At 39.6% G+C, this 21,647-nt stretch overlaps 1 protein-coding gene across 1 annotated transcript in view; it reads right to left on the bottom strand.

Annotated features, from left to right (window-relative positions):
• LOC133346444 (probable E3 ubiquitin-protein ligase HERC1) overlaps nucleotides 1-21,647 on the bottom strand; it is a 117,518-nt gene that overhangs the window by 21,398 nt on the left and 74,473 nt on the right. The window contains 14 exon segments of the mRNA XM_061558014.1: nucleotides 488-602; nucleotides 1,990-2,195; nucleotides 4,369-4,499; nucleotides 4,861-5,067; nucleotides 5,639-5,775; nucleotides 8,119-8,246; nucleotides 9,049-9,254; nucleotides 10,775-10,985; nucleotides 11,947-12,223; nucleotides 14,533-14,707; nucleotides 15,396-15,596; nucleotides 15,754-15,806; nucleotides 16,593-16,858; nucleotides 21,294-21,565. Of these exon segments, the coding sequence (XP_061413998.1) occupies nucleotides 488-602; nucleotides 1,990-2,195; nucleotides 4,369-4,499; nucleotides 4,861-5,067; nucleotides 5,639-5,775; nucleotides 8,119-8,246; nucleotides 9,049-9,254; nucleotides 10,775-10,985; nucleotides 11,947-12,223; nucleotides 14,533-14,707; nucleotides 15,396-15,596; nucleotides 15,754-15,806; nucleotides 16,593-16,858; nucleotides 21,294-21,565 (2,585 nt within the window).

The raw sequence follows: 21,647 nt of genomic DNA, 5'->3' as shown, positions 1-21,647 counted from the left end.
GCAATTAGGTATTTTGTGGCACAGGTTTAAAAAACACAAAAACACACGTGAACAGAGTGAGAAAGATACCTCTTGCAGAGGCTGCATAAAAATGTGAATCTCTTACACTCATCAAAACTCTGGTTAGCTGAAATAGATCACTTTATTATATTATTTGTCAAAATTTAAAAATAATTACACTATAATTAACTACCAATTCTGTCTTATACTACATTACGACTCGATAATAGTGGAATGTGTAAAATATACCAATAATAAAATATGCCATCACAGCATGACGGTGACACTTCATTTTTCCAAACATAATTCTTCACACCCAGCCACAGTTATTTTTCACTTTTACGGATCATCAGACATGCACATTGAGAAACTGAGCCATTTTGCATTTGAATGAAGAAGACATGAGACTGTAGAAAGGTGGACCAAGTGGTACAAGTGTGGAAAACCCCGACGGTGAACGCTTCCAAACAATGTCCGTTGAGCTTACCTTCACCATTTTCTGCTTTTCCTCACATATCGTTTCTGATTCTTGAGGCTCTGGCACTTCAGCGTCTGTGTTTTGTGGGATTGTCCATACGCACACAAGCCCACTCTGACAGCCTCTGTATTCGAAGGAACGGTAAAAGTGCAAGTGTCACTACAGCGATTGATGTGATGCAAGTATGTTGAACTTCTTTCACACCGTACTTAGCCAACCGTAGTAAATCGGAGGTGCGGGGGACGGACAAGTTAAATACAAAAAGCAGTTCTAAACATATTAGTTTTCAATATAAAATTAAAAGTGCATAGCTCCAATGGCTTCCTAATATCGGAAGGAATAGTGGCTGCATAAGCGCGATTGATGGTATGTGTGGAAACACGTTTAAACACAATGTGTGTATTCATGCATGCTACACTAAACTGCGACACATGGTGCTTCTAAAAAAAACATACTAATGACAGCAATGGCAAAAGAGAGCTTCCAATCAGGACTGCAAAACCCATTTATTTACTAAAATTAGTCCTTATTTATGTTTGGCATTTGTTATAATGTAATAGTTGATGGGCTCAGTCCAGACAGATATTTGCTTACATTGTCCAAGTATTTAAATACATTATACTCTTGAAAAAGATTGCTATAATTACCATTTTATAATAAGAGAATTAACAAAGCAACGGCATAACATTTCGCCAAGTTGGATTCCCTCTAATTTGCCATCTGTGAATCTAGTTATACAGTGGTCAATTGCTGAAATATTCACAATTTCCCCATAATACAAATACCCTACAGGATTTGTATACAAGTTGGATTATGAATACATTACCTAAACTACATTTGCAACTATCATTGTGACAGGAGTGACATTTCTGCAATGCACTGAAGTGCATGTAACCCATGTATTGTCATTAGACGGCAAAAAAATATTACAACATTGACCACCATCACCTGTGATCGGGCAATGTCACTCATGCATGGGAGCCCATTTGCCTCATCTCTCCTTTTCATCTTGTGTCACACGGCATGGAGATCACATTCTTAACACGGGTATTTGTCCACAATAAAAATGATTACATATACGGGAGACTCGTCCTAAGGGCGAGTGATATTGCATGGGTAAGGATGAATCCCAAGAATCATCTCCCTCACGTTGCTCTGCGTGAGAGATTAATCAAAGCTCCTTCTAAATAGGTGATAAGATGGATCTGACAAGGCATTATTGCTTGTAGGTGTCATGTGCGCACATCACATGCAAGAAGCCATGTACAGATGTGCTGCAAGAGGCTCAGGACTGAATTAAGCCTGTGTTGTCAGAGACCAAAGTTGTGTGTTTATCATCACACCTCCAATAAGCACGGTTGGCTACGTATGTGTACGAATGAAGTTCAACATACATACATGAATGATGTTAAGGCTATAAATCCATACAAAAGGCTTCTTTGGTAAATGGCCTCAAGCAAATAAGCTTTGACCTATGTAAGGCTAAGTAAATATAACAGGAAGAGACGTACGATGCAAGCATGAGCCGAGAGTTTGGGCCCCTGCCAAGCAAGCTGCTCCAGGCCACGGTGTTGACAACGGAAGGGTGGGGCAACAGAAAGCGGCAGTGCCATCCACTCTCGTCGCCATGTGCCCATATCTTGACGTTCTCCTCTTTGGCAGCGCAGCTAAGTAGCAGTTTGCCCATGGGATCCCACTTAATGTGCGTTACAGCCTCCTGTCAGACATTAGGGGGTGAGAGATGAGCAGATTGAAGGTGAAATGGCAGGAATGTAAAACACCTTTGGTGGCTAGTATTGCTTGTTGGATACAATTGTGACAAATAATTATGTATTCCTTCAGTTACCAACCACACCCATGAACAAAACCCAGCAACAAAATCAATGTAAGAACATCTTCGAGTCTGCATTACTGAAGGAACTGGGATTATTTCATAGGCTAGTGTCAAGGCTGTCATTACAACTTGTAAACATTTGCCCGAACAAAATATGGACACCTTTAAGTAGCCTGCATACTCATAATTTTAAAAAGATTTTTTTGTTACTTTACTGAAATATATATTTTTTGTCGATCTTGGTTTGGCAATTCAATGCTCTGTTAATTTGAGCATTATTGTATCCATTTAACTGTAGAGCTTGTTTAACATGTTTCATCTTGCTCCTCAGACTTTCACCACCTGACAGTTATAGCCCGATGTACGAGTGTCTTGATGAGAGAGGATTTCTGTGCGGGGTGATGATAGACATCAGTGTGCGTTTCCTTTCGGTAAACGTGTGTTATTTTACCGCTTGGGTCACGTCTAAGTAAAATATTCAGGAATGGTAGTGTGTTTTCCACCTCCACTTCCATGGTGAACTGGATGGTGGGGTTTTGCGAATGGAAATGATTTCGAAATTAAGTGCATCTTTACCATGTGGCCAGACAACCAAAGTGTCATCCATATATCTAAACCAAAAATATGGGTTTCGCAATGGCAGGAGACAAAGGACACAGCACATTGCTGCTCCTTGCTTTTGTGCAAAGAAATCACCTCTGCATAAGAAATAAGTGTTATTTAGACAATGCTCAGCTAGTTTTGGAATATCTTTCGGTAAACATGTCTTATTTACCAGCGTAGAGTAATTTAATGACTCGTTAACCGGAACCCTCATGAACACCTTCGACATAATCAGGCAGATGACTTGGCAAAGGTTGCTAAAACAATTGAGAATAGCAAAGTACCAAAAATAAATATTAGTTTCAGCGAGGCAAATGCCTTAAGAAAACTGAGATCAAATAAAGATATCCAAATTCTGGCCACTGACAAAGGCCTTTCATCTGTGGTGATGTCCCAAGCGGATTATGATAATAAAATCATAGATTTACTGGAGGAAAGTACCTATGTTAAAATTAAACGAGACCAAACTAATACTTTGGAATGTAAGACTACTGCAAACATTGCAAATGCATTAATTCCCAAAGCTGAGCAATACCAAATTAAACCAAGGGCCTCACAACCACCTAGACTTTACGGGTTACAAAAGATACACAAAATTGGTGTCCCATTAAGACACATAGCAAGTACATGAAGCTCTGCCACATAAATTAAAGAGTCAATGAAACTGTTAATCAACTATGATTAACAATCTATTATTTTGTAAACCCCCTACCCCCTCTGCTCTCCGCACCCGACTGGCTCTTGCTCTATTTAAGACCTTAAAAACAGCTGTATTGCTTCACTATTCTGGAAAAAACGCCCGATGATGCTGCATGTAATTACCAGCGAAACTTCGTACTCAAATTGCGAATGGTTGTGGATTTACTCTAACACACCGGTGGGTTGAAGCAGTAACTAAATGGCACGTTTTGTTGACGTGACAAACCATACTGGCTGTGTCGGGTGGTGGAGGGTTACGACACACTTTAAACTTACGCGATCTAACCCAAAAACCTTTCTTTTTGACATGCAATAATGGTATTCACAACAGTGGGAATCTTACAACAGTCAAGCCACTTATCACATGTATAAACATCTCTCTTTTGTATAATGGTGTTATGCAGTTGTCATTTGTGAAAATAAATTAAAACACCAACCGCATTTTAAATGTACCCGAAACCGCCGCTTCAGTTAATTAACATAAAGTAGCTCTACTGCAACTGAATGGTTGCAAATTCATATCTAGCTTGGGTATTGGTTCATGCAATTTTAAATAGTTTTCTTAATTATTCATGTATAATTTTGAAGTTAGTTTTTGCTCAATTTATCTCATTTATACGGAATCTTCAGTTTTTACTTTTAAAAACACATTTTACTCGCAAGAGGCATGTTGATTCAAGAGGCCCTCATTTGATTTGAATAAATGTATTGACATTTTCAGTTGAGGAAAATCTATCCCAGCAGGATGGCTTACTTGATACGCATCAATGATCATCACGCTGGGCTTTTCAAAGGAACCCTTCTTTCCAATCAAAATTTTTCCATCAGCATAACCAACTGCAAACGGCTTGTCTTCGCAGTACCACGCGATGCAAAGAACGGCCACTGCACACACACACAAATGCACACAGTACAAGGTTAAAAACTATTTTTTTTACAAAAAAACAGCCTTCCTGGAGTTTTTCATTAAATAAAAAAATCACCACAGGCAGAGTCATTTTAAAAATGCAAAAGCAACAGTAAATGCCGATTTAAATGACACGTGAACAAAGGGAGAATGTTCTATTGAGCGTCACGCACACTTAACAAAAAAAAGGCATGAGCTCTCACGACACTTCCATACTGAAATTGCCAACCGCACAATTTCCAGCTTTACCAGGAAAACGTGGTCGAAACTTTCTGTTTGCAATATTCTAGGCACAATGCACTATACCCGCGTATACAGCGGTCCCGAGTACCCACTCACCATCCTTTCTGCAGCAGTGCTGTAGCTCCGAATGGTGGAATATGGTGGAGGAGTCGACCACCTCGATGAGGCCAAGCGAACCATCGAGCCGGCCAATCAGCAGCATTTCCACGGACAGACTGGCCCGCCCTCCGAATGCGGCCTGCTCATCAGGCCACGCCAGGCAAGTCACCCAGTAGGGCTGTAGATCCACGTGGCCACGGCCACCTGTTCAAGAGTTCACATTTATGGATCACTATTTCCAGATTATATTCACACGTGATAAATATCGTGACTGCTAATTGTAATGTTAGCTTTTTAGTTACTTTACTGGAAGCTAGCAAAATGCTCTCCTGTGAGAAGATAAAACACATGTCACCAACTGCAGCTCTTCGAAAAGATAGCAGAATGTATGACTATTGAAAAGTTCAATTATTTTGACTTTAAATGGCCATAATTGTGGCAAACGTAGGGCATTTTAAAACATTACTCGTATATAATAAAAAAACACAATGCACAGTAAAATACAGCAGCTCAGAATATTTGATGGGGCTCACGAAAATGTACGTGCGTTTATAAGTCTTTGATAACGAGTCCACTGAAAAATACAAGCTGCTTTAGTTTGTGCCAATTCCATGAGAAGCAAAGCCATCCCATAAACTATAACAAACAATTTTTTCGTGGAAAATAATTAAGTGAAACCCAAAACCTGCACCATAATTTTACAAAATCAAATAAAACTGAAGTATATTAAACATTGCTTAAAATATATTCTGGGTGATTATGTAAAGTAACACACCATTGACGGGCCAGATGTTGACAGTCTTGTCCAGAGAAGCAGCAATATATTTTCCGCTGACACTCCAGCAGACCTGGGAGAGGTGTGGGTCACTCGGGGACCCCAGGCCACTGGCACTCTCCTCCGCCTCATTATCACTGCAACAGGATACCAAATAATGTACCGTTAAGACACTTTCCGGTACGGTCAAGTCTATATTTTCAGAACACAAATATCTTGGCAAACAATGGGTTAACTTTGTGCAAATGCAGATGAAAGGAATTATGTGGTACCATACCATGTTTTTTTTCTGCAAACATTCATCTTTGGAATGTGTCGCAAAAGCAAATGGCACGACTTTGTGCTTCCATTTCACATTTAATTACAAAAACACAACCCCATTTCATCCCTAAGGTGCTATCAGCTGTTACGTCATCAAAATCAAATTTCACATGGAATGAATGCCCTCGGGGATAATACATAAGCGAACTGCTACTGAAGTAAATTAAGCCCCTTGCTTTCTCAACGAGATGCTGTACCCTTATACCAAGCTAAGTGTAATGGTAGTCATTTGACAAATCAAATTCATTGTTTTCATCCTGGCAGGTTAAATATTCTTAAATTATGTAAATTATGAGAATAGGTTTTCTCCCTTTTTTCTTGCAACAAAACAGGTGTTAAGTTGTTAAAACACCAAACTGAAACATTTTACAAGGAATCATGTCTACAGTAACCACAATATTTGTGGTCAGAATGCAAAAAAAACTGATAATATATGCATTGTCCTTGAAACGGATTGATCCACATCCGAGACAGCTTTCTTTTGAGCCTCGTCTCAAATGGTGTTAGACCACAGGAGGCCAAAAGGCGTACAGCACAAAGACAAATGCACTATCAGAGTAATGAGAGCTGGGGGTGAGCAGCTACATCATGGGACCTCCCCTTTGCCCGTAACAAAATATTATTAGGTTTTTCCCCTTTTTTCTGGCAACAAAACAGGTGTTAAGATGTTAAAACACCAAACTGAAACCTTTGACAAGGAAACATGTCTGCATTTCAGTTTGGTGTTTTAACAACTTAGCACCTGTTTTGTTGACAGATAAAAGGGGAAAAACCTATTCTCATATTTTGGTACTGACCAAGGAGGTCCGATTATGTAACTTATGTTATTTTGTGTAATTATTTGGAGATGTGCGACAATTTGTTTAATCTTTGATGACTGCCATAATTCGAAATATCTGAAGTGGTATCGACTCAGTGTTCTGGAAAGGTATTAGGTATCAAGGACACTCGGCCACCTCTACAGCACATGTTACATGAGTCGACTACTGTCGTCATTAATATATTCTCAAACATAATTAGGAGGCTAAAGTTTTACGAAAGGTGTTTGTTCAAAGCAGAGAATTCTTGTGGGACACGGTGACTGGCTCATAATTGGAAAATGCACTTTACTGTGGTGCGCCTTGAAAATATTTGGACTTTAATACATTTTATATAGGATATTTGAAAAAACTTAAGAATGTTCAATTTAGTTAAAATTATATATATTAAGGAAATATATACAATTCTAAATATACCCATATAGCTTGAATTGGAATTTTACCTTGATGTAAATAAATTTAACTATTATGTTATTATACGTTTATTTGATACCCATTATATTTCAATGAAAAATAAATAAATCTAACATCCTGAAACCTCATTATGTTTTCAAGGTCCCACAATGCGAGATGCATTTTCCAACTGTGACGGAGTCAAGGCAACTGCCAAAACCCTTCAGATCTGAAGGATCAATTCCAAAAATGTTTTCTAAAATAAATAGTTACATTTTAAGGCTGTGCCAATAACAAAAGGTGATGAGGATATTTGTCTGCATTGTGAATGCATTTTTACGTAATTATGTATTGCATTGGCACAAAAAAACTGTTACACTCTATGTTACACTGACAGTCAGGGCAAAGGAATTTTAAACTCATAACCTCGTAAACTGCAATATAGCACACACTTCAAATCTCTGTAAAAAATTCCTATGCAAACTGTATGCAACATAAGCATTTGCACAAAGAAACATTAACACTGTACACGTAAACCAATCACACGAGTTAATCGCTCGAGAGGAAACTAAAACACATTAATCTGAATTAAAAATCTGCCAGTGGTGCCGTCTCACTGCAAAGCTGAACACAATTTAATCAAAAGGTAGTGCAGGTCATTGATTTTCACAACACCTACCTATGAAATGCAATGGTAACATGCTCATCTCTTTGTGTTATCTTTCTCATCATAAATTTCAAGCCTATTTTTTTCCCACAGGTAATAAAAAGCACCGGTGAAAGTAATATGAAATAACACCATCTGACACGATAGCAAAGCACAGTTAGTTCATAACACCGAGGGAGCTATACGCGTTTCGTATGTGGAGCGATTAGAAAATAAAACTACTTTTTACTCATTTAGTATTTATCAGAAGATGCTTATTAGGAGCTTGGGGTTGATCTTACAGTTTGTGAAAGACGCAGGTTTGCTGAAGCGTGTACTGGTTTTTGGAAACGCTCCAAATCCTCACAGTCCCATCATTGCCGCTCGTAGCCAGGAGCTGCTTCTTGTTGCTCCAGCAGCAGCTCGTCACCTGCAAAACGTGGAAGCGGAAGTGGGTCGTGCCAATATGACTACAACATCGTGGTCGTCAAACACCAACAAGCCAAGACACAATGGTGGAAAAATAGAGGAATTTTTTGTTATCACATAACTGCTCAATACATGATCTGAGCAGTAAATATGAAAGCCAGTCTCTGCTGGAGCATTTATATTCCTTTGCAATAAAATTATTTGTTTAATTTTAGAATCCATTCATGAAATTGATCAACATTCCAAATTATGGAATATAACTACGAAACTCAAAAAAGAATGTTGATAAAAAATAAAGCTGCTATTCTTTATTCCTAGACCTGCAGACAAGTAATTATTTGTCCCCACCCCCAAAGCAATTTGACAAATTATTATTATTAAATTCTAGAATCGTTTCTCATTTGTCTACTGACTGGTGCAGTCTTGTTTACTACAATAAGCCAGACGTAACACCAGCAAGCTTTTGAATATAATTTTCATTGTAAGCAATCGATATTTAAAACGTACAATTAAGATGTGCATCATAAAACTTGATTCAAATTAATCAATTAACCTATGCATCATTCATAATTAAGGTTTTATGGGTTCGATTAAATATAAATTTGTCATTAACCCACCACCAGCCGACACAGCCAATGAGCAAGGTTTGTCACGTGAACATAATGTGCCAATTAGTTACTACTTCAGCACACCGGTGTGTTGGAGAGTAAACCCGCAACATTTACAATTTAAACTATGCATCATTGCATGCTCACGATGGACAGACTTTCATTTCAAAAGATTTAACAAAACCCGACGCTCACTCTGTTTTGATGAGCTTCAAGCTTCATCTGGGGGCATTTGCGCAGGTCCCCAGTCATGTCTGCAAAGGTTTGCGGCCTGGTCTGGTTGTCTCGATCATGGGCGGCCAGAGCTCTCACAAGCTGCTGGGCAGCCCACTGCCTGTGCTGCGACGATAGACGCGCAGACAGGCAGCAGGCAGCCAGCGCGTTCGCCAGCTCCAGAGGACCTAGAGTGGGGGTCGCACAGTAAGCAGCCACACTCAGAGGCGACAATGCACCCGCTTCGTGTGAGGGAGGGAAACGGGAGGAGAAAAAGCATTAATCTCCAAAAGATCATTCAAATAATAATTAAGGTTGGATTTTAAAACCTGACGCATCATAAATTGATTTGCATTACACATAAAAAAATTACAGGTTTGTGACCATTTAAATTATCAGCAATGATATTTAGTATCCATAAGAGGTTTTGGGTGACAAATAAATGTGTTGTTAAAACCCGCCACTACCCGACACAGCCAACTAGTAAGTGTTGTCACGTAAACAGAACATGCCAATTCGCCACTAGTACAGCACACCTGTGTGTTGGAGAGCACAATATTTACATTCTGAGTACTACGTTTCGCCAGTAATTACAACTGGCTTTATCATGCGACAGCCAGATTTGTGTCGAACTGTTGTTCCTTATATAGGATGCGTAGATGTGGTGACCACACTTTTAACACATTTAGTTATTTTCGCGATTTAACTCAAAACAACCTCTATTATGCATGATATTGGTCGCGAAAGCCTACGTGTTAAAATACTATTTAGTATCTCCTATAACAGGCGACTAATTTCAGTTTCATGGATAAATATAAGAAACTATTTTTATTTGACCAGGTAATGCCTACTGAGCTATATAGCTCTTTTTCAGAAGCGACCTGGCCACAATTAATAGCTCAATTAAGTGGCTGATCATGCAGAAATTTATAACAACCAAATACTTTAAATGCATGTTTTTAAATATGGAGGGAAAACCCGGAGGACCCGGAGAAAAATCCATGCGACCACGGGCAGGACATGCAAACTCCAAATATATAGGTGTCACATACAGGCATCAGGGTCAGAATAGAATCCATGGTCCTCCTGTACACCAGGCGAGGTAGTTAACATCTCGCCAACGTGAAGCCCTTATATATTTATACGTATCCCCATCTCTGCAACCACAAGCATCACCCTGACAATTTCGAAATCAAATTACAACAAGGGTTCAAATTTAAATCAATGTTGATATTTCAACGATATTGCTAAATAAAGGAATGTGAGCGACCATTGCCATTCCACTGTAGATGCAGCCTGTGTGCACCCAGCTATTGTGGTTGCGATTGTATCAATTATTGTTATTATGAGTTTAGGAAAATTATTAGAAGAAATACCTTCACAGCAAGGGTATATAAGAACTCCGGGTCACTGCAAATCCCCTCAGGTCACGTTTGATTGTTACTAGTTCCCAGGGTGCAAAAGGCTCCCAACAACCACACGGATGCAACGTATCGTAGATTTTAAGAGAAGTGGTCGAAATGTCCCCAAGCCGCCCTGCATGGATGCCATGTGTTCAAAGTTTAACTTGCCTTAGAATTAACGATGAATATTGATGTGTACTAATGACTCAAGTTGTCTTTGCAAAGCATGTCTACGATTGAATTAAAAACGAAAACAGCTACCATAAAAAAACGATGAGCAAATATGAAAGCAATTAAAAAAAAACCTTTGGCTTCCTCCTCCTTGTCAGGTCCTGGTCTCAGCTTGGCACCTCTTTCAGCAAGAAGTGCAACTAGGGCTTGAGTGACAACAAAGTTTGGCGAGGCCACAGGCTTATTCTCCTCTGCTGGACCACGCAGAAAGCTGGGCAGTCGCTTGCGCTGAGATGGATCTTCAATCATCGCCAGGTTCATTCCCGTTGCTGCCGAAATCAGATCCTAGAATGCACACACAATAGTAACTAATGAATTCGGTGCTTATGCAATCCATTTCTAACACATAATATACGAGCAACCATTTGGATCTGACCACCCATCCATCCGTCCCTCCCAGCCAGCCAGCCGGCCAGCCACTTCTTATATAAAGCCCTGTTTTCTCCACCTTTCTCTACCTTTGATTTCCTCTATTTTTTAACATATCGATTTCTAGCTTTGTGTCTGTATTCCTCTGCCCCCTCTTCTACCTCATCCTCCCCCTCTATATTCCTCTTTTCTCTACACGGTCTCTCGCCAATTCCCACTTCCTCTCCATCTCTCTCCCTGTTTCTCTCACTCTCCTTATTCCCACCTCTCCTTTCCCACCTCAATCTCTCTCTTGCCTCTCCATATTCCTCTCCCACTGCTTGTGGCTTTAGCTCGCTCTCCTCTTTCCGTTTAGCTTTCTTTCATGACCTTTCACTCTCACCTCCCTCACTCTCCCGCCCTCCCCTCCCACCCCTCCCTCCCTCATCTCCTCTATCAAGTGTGCGTGGTTATTCACAGCCTGGGTGGAGGGTGGGTGCGGGGAATGCGTGATGCAAGCACCGAACCCGGCTCATCACTGAGATGTGGCTGACTTCATCACACAGATGTGCGCGGCGTCGTAATTACCACCGTGCACGGACACTTGTGCACCAGCCAAAAAGCCAAGCAACCAGGAATTACGGCATAAAGCCAGCCAAAATTTGCTTTCTAATATTGTATGGTCATACATGTATAATTTCCAATTCAAACAAATATACAATACGGATTTCTATACAAAATATAAATATATGAATATATTTACAATCCATATATTGCAAAATAAGATGCACTTAAGTAGAACAAAAAGGGATACAAATGTTATAAATATGCTAGAGTAAATTTTTCTTCAATAAAAAAAAGGTATTTCATTTACATTGTGTATCATCGAGCTACATGCCTGTGTGCACAATTGAACAAGCAGCTTGGCTGCACTGGGGCTGTTTGAAGCGAGACAGCCGATGGCAGAGCTGAGATACGCCAGGCAGGAGATGGGCTTGTGCATCTTGGAGCTGATGATGCTGCAACCGTCCGGCAGGTGCTCAGCGCTGCTGCTGGGGCTACTGGTGGTCAGGCCCACCCTTCCAGCGGCCGCAAGGCACATGAGGCGCACCAACGTGCGGATGTCCGTGAGGCCCAGGGCCTCCAGCCCTGCCGTCAAGCTGCATGCCGAGCCACTAGAATAGAAAACAAATATAAAAAAAAAAAATCACTTCAAAACTAATGCACAGCTATTCATTTATAGCTATCAGTAATGTATTGATAAATTGCCAGGGGTCATGATTCTATCCATGAATCAATTCTCAGGTTTCCTGTTTGTTGTGTCGGTACAGTTTTGTACACTCCTTTACCCTGAATTGAATAAGAATAACATTTGCGTAAAAAAAACTGTTCTTAAAAACAAAATTTGATACGTCAAATAATTGTCAACTTTAGGTCTTGCAAACTCTTCTAACTTTAAATCAAAATTGCTCTTTTGTAAAGTAAATTTAATCTATCATGCATTAATGACTTCTACCATTAATTAATTGCACATATCAATGTAATTTAAAAATGTTGTTGTCCTTCCCTTTGCGCATCCGATTAGCACGGTTGGCTACGTACGGTCCAAAACACATTCTACACGCATAATTAATGTTTACAATTTACTTGTTTTACTTTACAAATGTATATATAAAATTGCTGCAATTATGTATAATATACACACAACAATTATTCAAGTGACTGTATTACTAACAAACATTTAACTGGGTGAGTAATGCTATTTAAGTACTCTATTTTTATATCGAAGACATGTGGATTACATCATGAGGTAGAGGTCATCATGCTTGGCCTACCACCACTACACATAAGTGTGTGCTGAAGAATGTAAGAGGGGAAAAAAACATGTGCTCAATGGACAAATTGAGGAAATGTTAATTATAAACCTCATAAATAGGACAATTAGTGATACATTATCAATTGTAAGTAAGCAATCATATCTTTTCATAGGTCGCTGTACATATACTCGCATAAAAAAAACAATGCAATACAAATTTAAAGTTGAAGTAGTGCATGCCGACACAGAAAACAATGAACACATAGCTCTGATTTAACTGAAAATTCATGGTCTATCCAAAAAGTTAGATTGTTTTTCCCTGCTTAAAGACATATTTTTTTAATCTTCCTCAGATCAAGCAGGTACTCAAGTCGATAAATTTTGACAGCGTTTACACCAGCTCAGCTGCAACAAGCACAGAAGTATAAAAAAATAAGTGCAGTCAAATACGTTGTATACACAAGGCACTTTAGTTTCTTCCCAAAAGCAACTATCTGCACTTCCCTGATAAGTATGGGGGACTTACTGGCCTTATATGAATAAATCACAGATTATAGGCTGCTTATTGAATGTTACGGCAAAATCTTTCCCCCCCCCCCCCTCAAAAAAAAAACTTTCCCTGTGTCCCCCCCCCCCCCCACTAGCCACCACCCCACCAGAGATAACCTTTGGAAGCTGCTTAAAATATAATCTCTGTTGCACTGCATCCCACACAATTAGCCTCAGATGCAACCCAATCATTCACAGCCATCTCACAGATGCAGAGTCCAGATTAGTCACTCAAACTAGGCAGGATATCTTAGGCGAGAAGCTGCAGACAGAGCACCAAATAATTAAGACTTTATTGAATAAGAAATGCTGGTGTCAAATAATTTGTTTATATTAAATTCTACACAACTTGCAATGTTTCCAGTGTTGAGGTCCACAACAGTGTTTTGTCGATATAATTATGCACTCAAGCTGCGAATGGCTCAAATGAGGTCATGTCAACTGTGCCTATGACAATGAGCCCACCACAAATCTGCATATGCGGTAATATCAAGTAGGGTTTAAATTCACATCAGTAATGCCCAGTTTTATAAATAGCTTATGTAAACATCAGAGTAGTTAAAAACATAAAAATGTACACAGGTTATACTAGAAAGAGTATCGGCAACTATCATTTGGCCATTTCTACAGATAAGGTTTGAGATCACAGGAGAGAGAGCAACACACGATAGATGGATGGAAATCTAGGACTTGTATTTATTACTACTCATTGCATCAAAGGCCTATAAAATGGAAGTTTGATGGACTCTGAATGAGGCTTAACTGGCAAACCCAAGAACTCAGCAATATAATATTTAACCAACAACCATCCTGTAAGCAAACATTTTGTTTAATACAAATTGTAAATTTCTAATGTGGATAATGTAACAGAACATGATAGCTACGCAAATTAACCAAGTACGTAACTAGAAATGTCACCCTACCATATAAAAAGGCCAGAGGTCAGTTATTAACTTGAGACACAAACTGGACTAATCCGTTGTAGAAGGCCAATTCCAAGATAATATATGCAACAAGGATCACACCACTTGTATAAATTAAAATATTCCAAAATTTAAAACTCTAAATTGAGAAATTGTTTGACCACGAAGAACACAAGCTGGGCATCACATAACTGACCTGACGGAAAGGAGAGACAGTGTCCTCATGACCATAGTTCGAGCCAGTAAGATCTGAGCTGCAGCAGTCACACGTTTGAGGGCAAGGATGCGATCATGAGGGTCACGCAGAATCACTGCCTGTTCCCCCAGGGACACGCGGCTAGAGGTCTGCTTTTCAACAGAGCCCAAGATTCCTGCAATTGGAGACAAACAGCATGAAGGCATCATTATCTGCAGATGTGATTTTTTTTGTATTTGTACCAAACATACACACTTCTTACAGACCAAATATACTGTATATAATTTAGGGTGGTCCTTGTTTAAAATAAAGATCGTAGGTAGAGGCTCCGAAACATCCTTCTAATAGGCTACAATTTCAGTTATGCATAATTCAACAAGAAACAATCCCAATCGTGAAATATATTTTCAAAAGCAAAGACCACCATAAGATATTTAGGTTGAAAAATGTCAGCCTTGGTTTTTATAAAATTGCCCAACAACATAACAAAAAAGGAAATAGGTTTCCTGGAAGTGGTGAAAAAAACAATAATGGTCAATGTTTTGGCTGATACACTGACCAGGAAATGACAGAATAGACCCTTTCCTGTTAGTTCCCAGGGCCTATCACCAAAACAACTATTAAAGGTAATCTCTTTCTAGAATTAATTTGGATGCATTCATGTTGAGAATGAATGTGCAACACATGGGAAATTATTAACCATTAGCTATCCTGTGCATGCGTCATGTACCCAAATATATTCATTTTGCTTCACATTGTGGAAACATAATTGATAAAACACACACAATCTAAATAACAAATCAATACTAATTGAAGAGGTTTATATGAAAGGAAAGATGTCATTGTGTTCGGAAATGACGAACCTATCTGCATCAGCGTCTCTTCCATGCCGCTTGTGGCAGTGACCATTGCAACAGATGCACCCAGGGGGTCACTGTCAGGGAACTGAACCGGATCTGGGACAATCTTCCTCTCATTGAGGCCAAGCGGGGCAGCCAGCAAGTCAAAATCCTCCAGCCCTGTGAGGCGGTCATCCTCATCTACCTCCAGTAGGTCCCAATCTTCTGTAGCAGATGCACACACAACACTCATATCAATGCCGGTTGGGCGGGTAATTTTTGCAAGCAATCCCATTGACGCAGCACGCCGTGAAAATTATAGCAATCGACAGCAATTGTAGTATATTAATGGTATCTTAATACGAAAACCATTCCCGATTACCTTCATAGAGACTCTCCTGCTTGCCAATTAGGTCCAGAGCTCGACCCTTACCACTGCAATGACAAATACCGATTATCAACGTGGAGAAATACAAATTTAACTCTGCTAGCAACTAAATATTCTCAACCTCAATCAACACATTTCACAAATGGGAAAATACTCTACGTGAAATATTTACGTAAAAAGTAATTTTAAATATACTTTGTTACGTCATTTTTAGGAGATATTTGTAGCATCACAGAATGTAAATCTTGCACACCAAGTAGTATTCCGTGAGCAGCATTGCCTATTCTGTTACAGTTTAGCAAAAACATCGCTTGACGGCAATACAGATACGACAAACTGGTAGAAAAGTCAGACATTATTCATGTGGTCATGATGCCGGATCATGGCAAAATTATGGTACACTATTGAACTGTAATGTAAGCTTTTCAATTTAGACTTATTAACAGCTGACTTAAAGACTCTAGAGTTCAAACAGAATAGTATATAGATGTTTGGGCGAAACTATAAATACCCTTGACTCAAGAAAATGAAAGATTATTTCTCATTTGAAAGTGATTTCACAACACAAGCACATGGGGACGACACTCCTGTTAACTGCCATGAACCAATGGTGTACATTTCACACCCATACGACAGAGGCATGGCAATCTAAAGGACAGCCGGTGTTGCGTACCAATGTGGGAAGTCAACAAGTTGTTCTTAACCCACACGCAAGTATAAACATCAAATAACACCGCCGTCCTTGGCCGTTTATAGACAAACGCGTACACTCAACCACGTATAAATAAAACGATCGTGCATAAGAGTTATTTTAAGCCTAAACAGCACGCTACCTTCCTGAGCCAGAGAGCCCCTTTTTGCTCTTGCGAGCGAGGTATTTGGCTCGGCAGCGGCTGCAAAGCAGGTAGTAGGGATTGCCAGTGCCGCAGTCCCCTCCAAACCAGCCATCCACGTACGAGCCGTTGCTGCGGTAGCCCTGCCGTTCAGCACTGCCCCCACAGCCAGCGTGGTGGTGCCGCATGTGTTGGTTGAACGTGGGCGTCGTGATGTCGCAGAGCTCGCAGAGCACTTCTTCAGGGTCGTCCAGCTCGCGCACGTGCTGCAGAGGCAGACCCACACCGCTGTTGTGCGATGGTGCTTGTGCACATTTTAACAACAACGCTGCAAGTTCTACGTTTTCTTTGGATGTTTGCAATAGCTTTGAAAGCCAATGTTCATGATTATCTCAAACATTTTACGTGGGATTTTGAACATTTACACGGCTTAAAATTAATTGTCTACAATACATACACGCTTGGGCCACTAGGTACCAAATTACATCCTTTTACCAAAGACTAATATTCTGACACAAAAAAAGCAAGTGTCATCACGACAATTTCACACCTTGATGCACGTTCAACTTCAGTGGATGGACAAAGGGCTGTGGAAATAAATAGAAAGGACTGCTCATACCAGGTGCTTACACGGAAGCTTTTGTGGTGCATTTGCACCTTGTCAGCTTAATGTAGTTTGCAATTGCAGTACTTTGCTAAGACGTGTCTGTCTGGTGTAAATGAGGTCATATACATGTAGTGCCCTTTGTCAATCTACTACTGAATGAGGGTTTTCCCCAAGCTATGCCGGTCCTGGGGGTTATATGACCGTACTTCACCACGCTGGTCAGTGGGATGAAGGCGGGGAGCAAAACGTATAGAAAACAAAAACATGTTGCTGCAGTGCTCTCTACTGCCCAAAAAGCCCACGAGGCGTTCTGTAACAACCTGTTTTGTTACATGTGGTGGTCACCCGTCCAAATACCATGCAGGATGAATTATACTTGGCTTCTTAGATCTGATGAGCTCTAACACATCCCAGGTGATTTATTCATATACTGTGCTCATGTATATTTTATTAAATAGTCGTGTGCAGTTGGAATCGCTTTCATGTTGTTATTTAGTAATGGATTAGTGTTTCACAAGCAACGTCCCCCCCATCAATGCAGACGAGACTGTTTCGCTGTTGCTCAAAAAGAAACCAGTTAGAGCAATGTTGATGTTTGAGAGGTAGTCCAGAAGAATCAGAAATGATTATGCTGTATCGATTCACTAAATCAGCTGAATGAGTGGATTCAATGCAACAATGCAGGTGAGATTGCATGAAAGTGGGCTGCTATACAACTAACACTTTTGGTGATTGTTCCACAAATATAAAGCCCTTTCTATTATAGCCTGTGGGTGGCAACCAAAATGTTTTAATTCCCTTTGCTTTAACCTTGGCTGCAGTTTGTTACATTTTCACAGTGTGGAATTTACACTGCAGAAATGCTTTCTTTTATTGGCTTTTGATGTTTTTTTGCGATGAAACCATCGAACCATGCCAGTGCACAATGATATGTACATCTGGGCATATCCTGCTAATAAACTTTAACATCCACATCATATGCCCATGCAGAACCAACGACTGAATTTGAACATGTAATTTTTGAACTTGGAATAAAAAGACATGGCACATGACACAAATAATCTTTCATATCGCAAAATGCATGTAAAAATACATTTTTAATTTGGGTTCTAGAAAAATATATTATAATTTTATTTGAAATGTTAAGCTATCATATTTTATCGTGAAATTAGTTTGTATTATCGTATTACCATGACAAACAAAACCAATGTCAAATTGTTCATGTCTTGTAAATGCAATTATAGATTTGCCCCATTTTGTTCCTATACAATTAAAGATAAAACGAGAATAGATTTTACCCTTTTTTCTGGCAACAAAACAGAGATTCCGCGACACCAAGGTAATACTGATCGTCTTTACTTTTTGCTAACATTCTGTCCACAAGTATTGTGGTCAATGCAGACAATGATTAGCCGAGGTATGCCTAGCTCTGCGATCTTACATTTTACTTGCAAATTCCATTTCGAGCCCCGCCCACTTACCCTTGGGTTGTACCCATCTCAAAACGTATATAACCTTTGGCTGCAGTAGCTCTACCACTACATTTCTTCCTGCCTCAGCAGTCTGCCTGCTGTATTTTTTAACCTGAAGACGATTGCTTGTGTTGCGATAGAAACGTCGTGATTTTTTTTATAATTTTAACATTTTTCTATCTATGTGACTTTACCGAAAGACCCAAAGAGACAACACAGGTGTTAAGATGTTAAAACACCAAACGGAAACCTTATACAAGGAATCATGTCTGCTTTAACCACAATACTTGTGGTCAGAATGCAAACCAAAAACACACTGATGATATATATGCAGTCTTTGAAACTGATTGGTCCACACCAGAGACAGCTTTCTTTTGAGCCTCGCCTCAAACGGTGTTAGACCAAAGGACGCCAAAAGGTGTACAGCCCAAAAAAAATGCACTATCACATATGTAGATGTTCACCCCGAGCCCTCATTACACTGATAGTGGCATTGTCTTTGGGCTGTACACCTTTTGGCGTCCTCTGGTCTAACACCGTTTTGAGACAAGGCTCAAAAGAAAGCTATCTGGTGTGGACCAATCAGTTTCAAGGACAATGCATATATTATCAGAGTACGTTTTTTTTTGCATTTTGACCACAAGTATTGTGGTTAATGCAGACATGATTCCTTGTAAAATGTTTCAGTGTGGTGTTTAAACATCTTAACACCTGTTTTGTTGCCAGAAAAAGGGGAAAACCTATTATCATATTTTGTACTGACATTCGTCAATTGTATGCAAACACAATTATATTTTAGCCATGCATAAACATTTGCCATTCACCTAATATCATAACATTGTTAGTAGACACGAGTCTATATTCATGCATTATCGGAAAGGCAGGTTCCTTTGAATTTTTATTAACAAAGTTAAATCTGCAGTGGTGTGGTCATTTTAAAATTAATATCAATGGAAGCTACCTTTTCAATAATTTTGCAATAGTCACTACATTTTTTTTTACAAAATCTTCCAGACTACCAAAACAATACTTTCTGTTGTCAATAAAATTACGTAATATAATCTTCCCATACGATCAATAAAATCTATAAAAAATTCTCATTATCTACGATTCAGACTAGGTTTGCTATCCATGGAATATACTGCCATAGCTGTGAAGTTGACCTTACAATCTCACTACAAGAAAGGAAGTTTTGCCAGAAGCCATGGGAAGTGGGGGGTCAGTATGTTGATTCTGTCACCAGAACACCCGAAAACCGACACCAGCATGCTCTTCAAATTCCCTTTGTGGTTAGTGCTCAGTGCAATGAGCATATTAACGTTGTACATTAATGCATAAAAACATTTACAGGACAGATTTTTTAAGTGTTTACTCGAAAACCCTGCTGCAATGCTTTATACTATTTTACAGTATTCCAATTAAAAACCATCTCTCATTCATATTCTTACATGGTAATGTGGTTGGTTAGAGACGGGGCAACAGTATCGGCATGTTAACCTCGTCTATCATCCTTTTAGCCACAAATTCTATTATCTGTAGGGGTCAAACGATCCATGGCTACATTTTTATCTGTGCATCTCCAACATACAATACATAATTTCCAGCCACAATTAAAGCGTCTTCGTTGCAGTGGTGTTGCTCCTGCTGTAGAATGGGTTTAGGGTCTACAGCAAATTACACTTCATAATGGCCTCTAAAACGAAGCAATTGCTATGTAAAGAGGGTAATTAAACACAAAGGAACCAATATCCAGTTTTTATTTTAAAAACCAGGTCAATTGCCACCATTCTTTAGCTGTTATGTTAAAAAAATAATTATGGGAGGATGTCTCATTATATATTGTCTATGTTGGAATTTAGGCGAAATTATAATATCTAGAGAAATCATGGCTTTCTACAGCCAAAAATAAGTCCACATTTTCTGGTGTGAAATTACACCAATATTTCAACAGTGGAGATTTCATGATGTCAGGGTCTCTGATGCACTAAGTGAAGAATGGCAGTTGATTGAAGTCCAATAAATGTTGTTACAAATACAACCGTTAAAAGGTACCATTAACTAAATGTAGGGTAGTTAATATTGAGTCATTTTTCAGCAGCTTGAATTATTCATGGCCAACTTTAAATTCATGAGTTTACTTGTGTATTGCCCGATCCCTCCATATTGCCACAGACAAGAGGAGTTTCACTTTATATTGGAACAAAGCTTTTGGAGCTGCTTTTGTTTTTGGGAAAAAAAAATTGGGGAGTATTATTTATCTTCAAATGCAGATCTGTATTTTTCATTCATTGTGCAAATGTAATTAATTAAAATACAACAAAGGTGTATCTGCACATTAACTTCAGTAACTATTCTATTTTAACTGGAGTAAAAATAATTACATTTGCAAACAAACGTGAGTGGCCTACTTCAGCGGTTTTTCCTTGCTGCGGTTGTCCCACCTGATGACGATTGCTTGTGTTGCGATCGAAACGTCGTGATCTATTCTTTTTCTACCTACGTGACTTTACCGAAAGAACCAAAGAGTATTTATTCCTGCAGTTACGAAAGCTTCAAATCAAGATTAAATGTGAGTGGTGTTAAAGAGAAGCAAAAAAGGCAGCAAGCGCTGCAAGCACACACCCAAGTCGGCCAATCCAGTACCTCCGGGAACCACATCCCCAGCAGCTCGCTCTCACTGGCCAGATCCTGACCAAACATCTCCTCCATTGCTTCCTCATCAAGGCTTAGGTCCAGCTCCTCATCCAGGCTCATGTCGTAGAGCGAGCCTTGGTCACCTCGCTGCGGGGCCGTCACGCCCTCACGTGCAGGTGCACCGCTGTTTGCTGCGCTGCTGCCACCGCCGGTGCCGCTGCCACTCACAGTCTCACCTCGCGCCGAGCGGTAAATGCCTGCTGCAGACATTAGTTCGCTCGTAACCAGCGCAAAAAACCCGTGGCCAAACATCTCTCAATATGGTGTATAAAAGCTATTATT

Source organism: Lethenteron reissneri, chromosome 24 (genome assembly GCF_015708825.2).
Source record: "Lethenteron reissneri isolate LAM-NWPU_2019-01 chromosome 24, ASM1570882v1, whole genome shotgun sequence".
NCBI lineage: Eukaryota > Metazoa > Chordata > Hyperoartia > Petromyzontiformes > Petromyzontidae > Lethenteron > Lethenteron reissneri.
The sequence above is the reverse complement of the archived record's forward strand: the minus strand, read 5'-3'. Positions and strand labels throughout refer to the sequence as shown.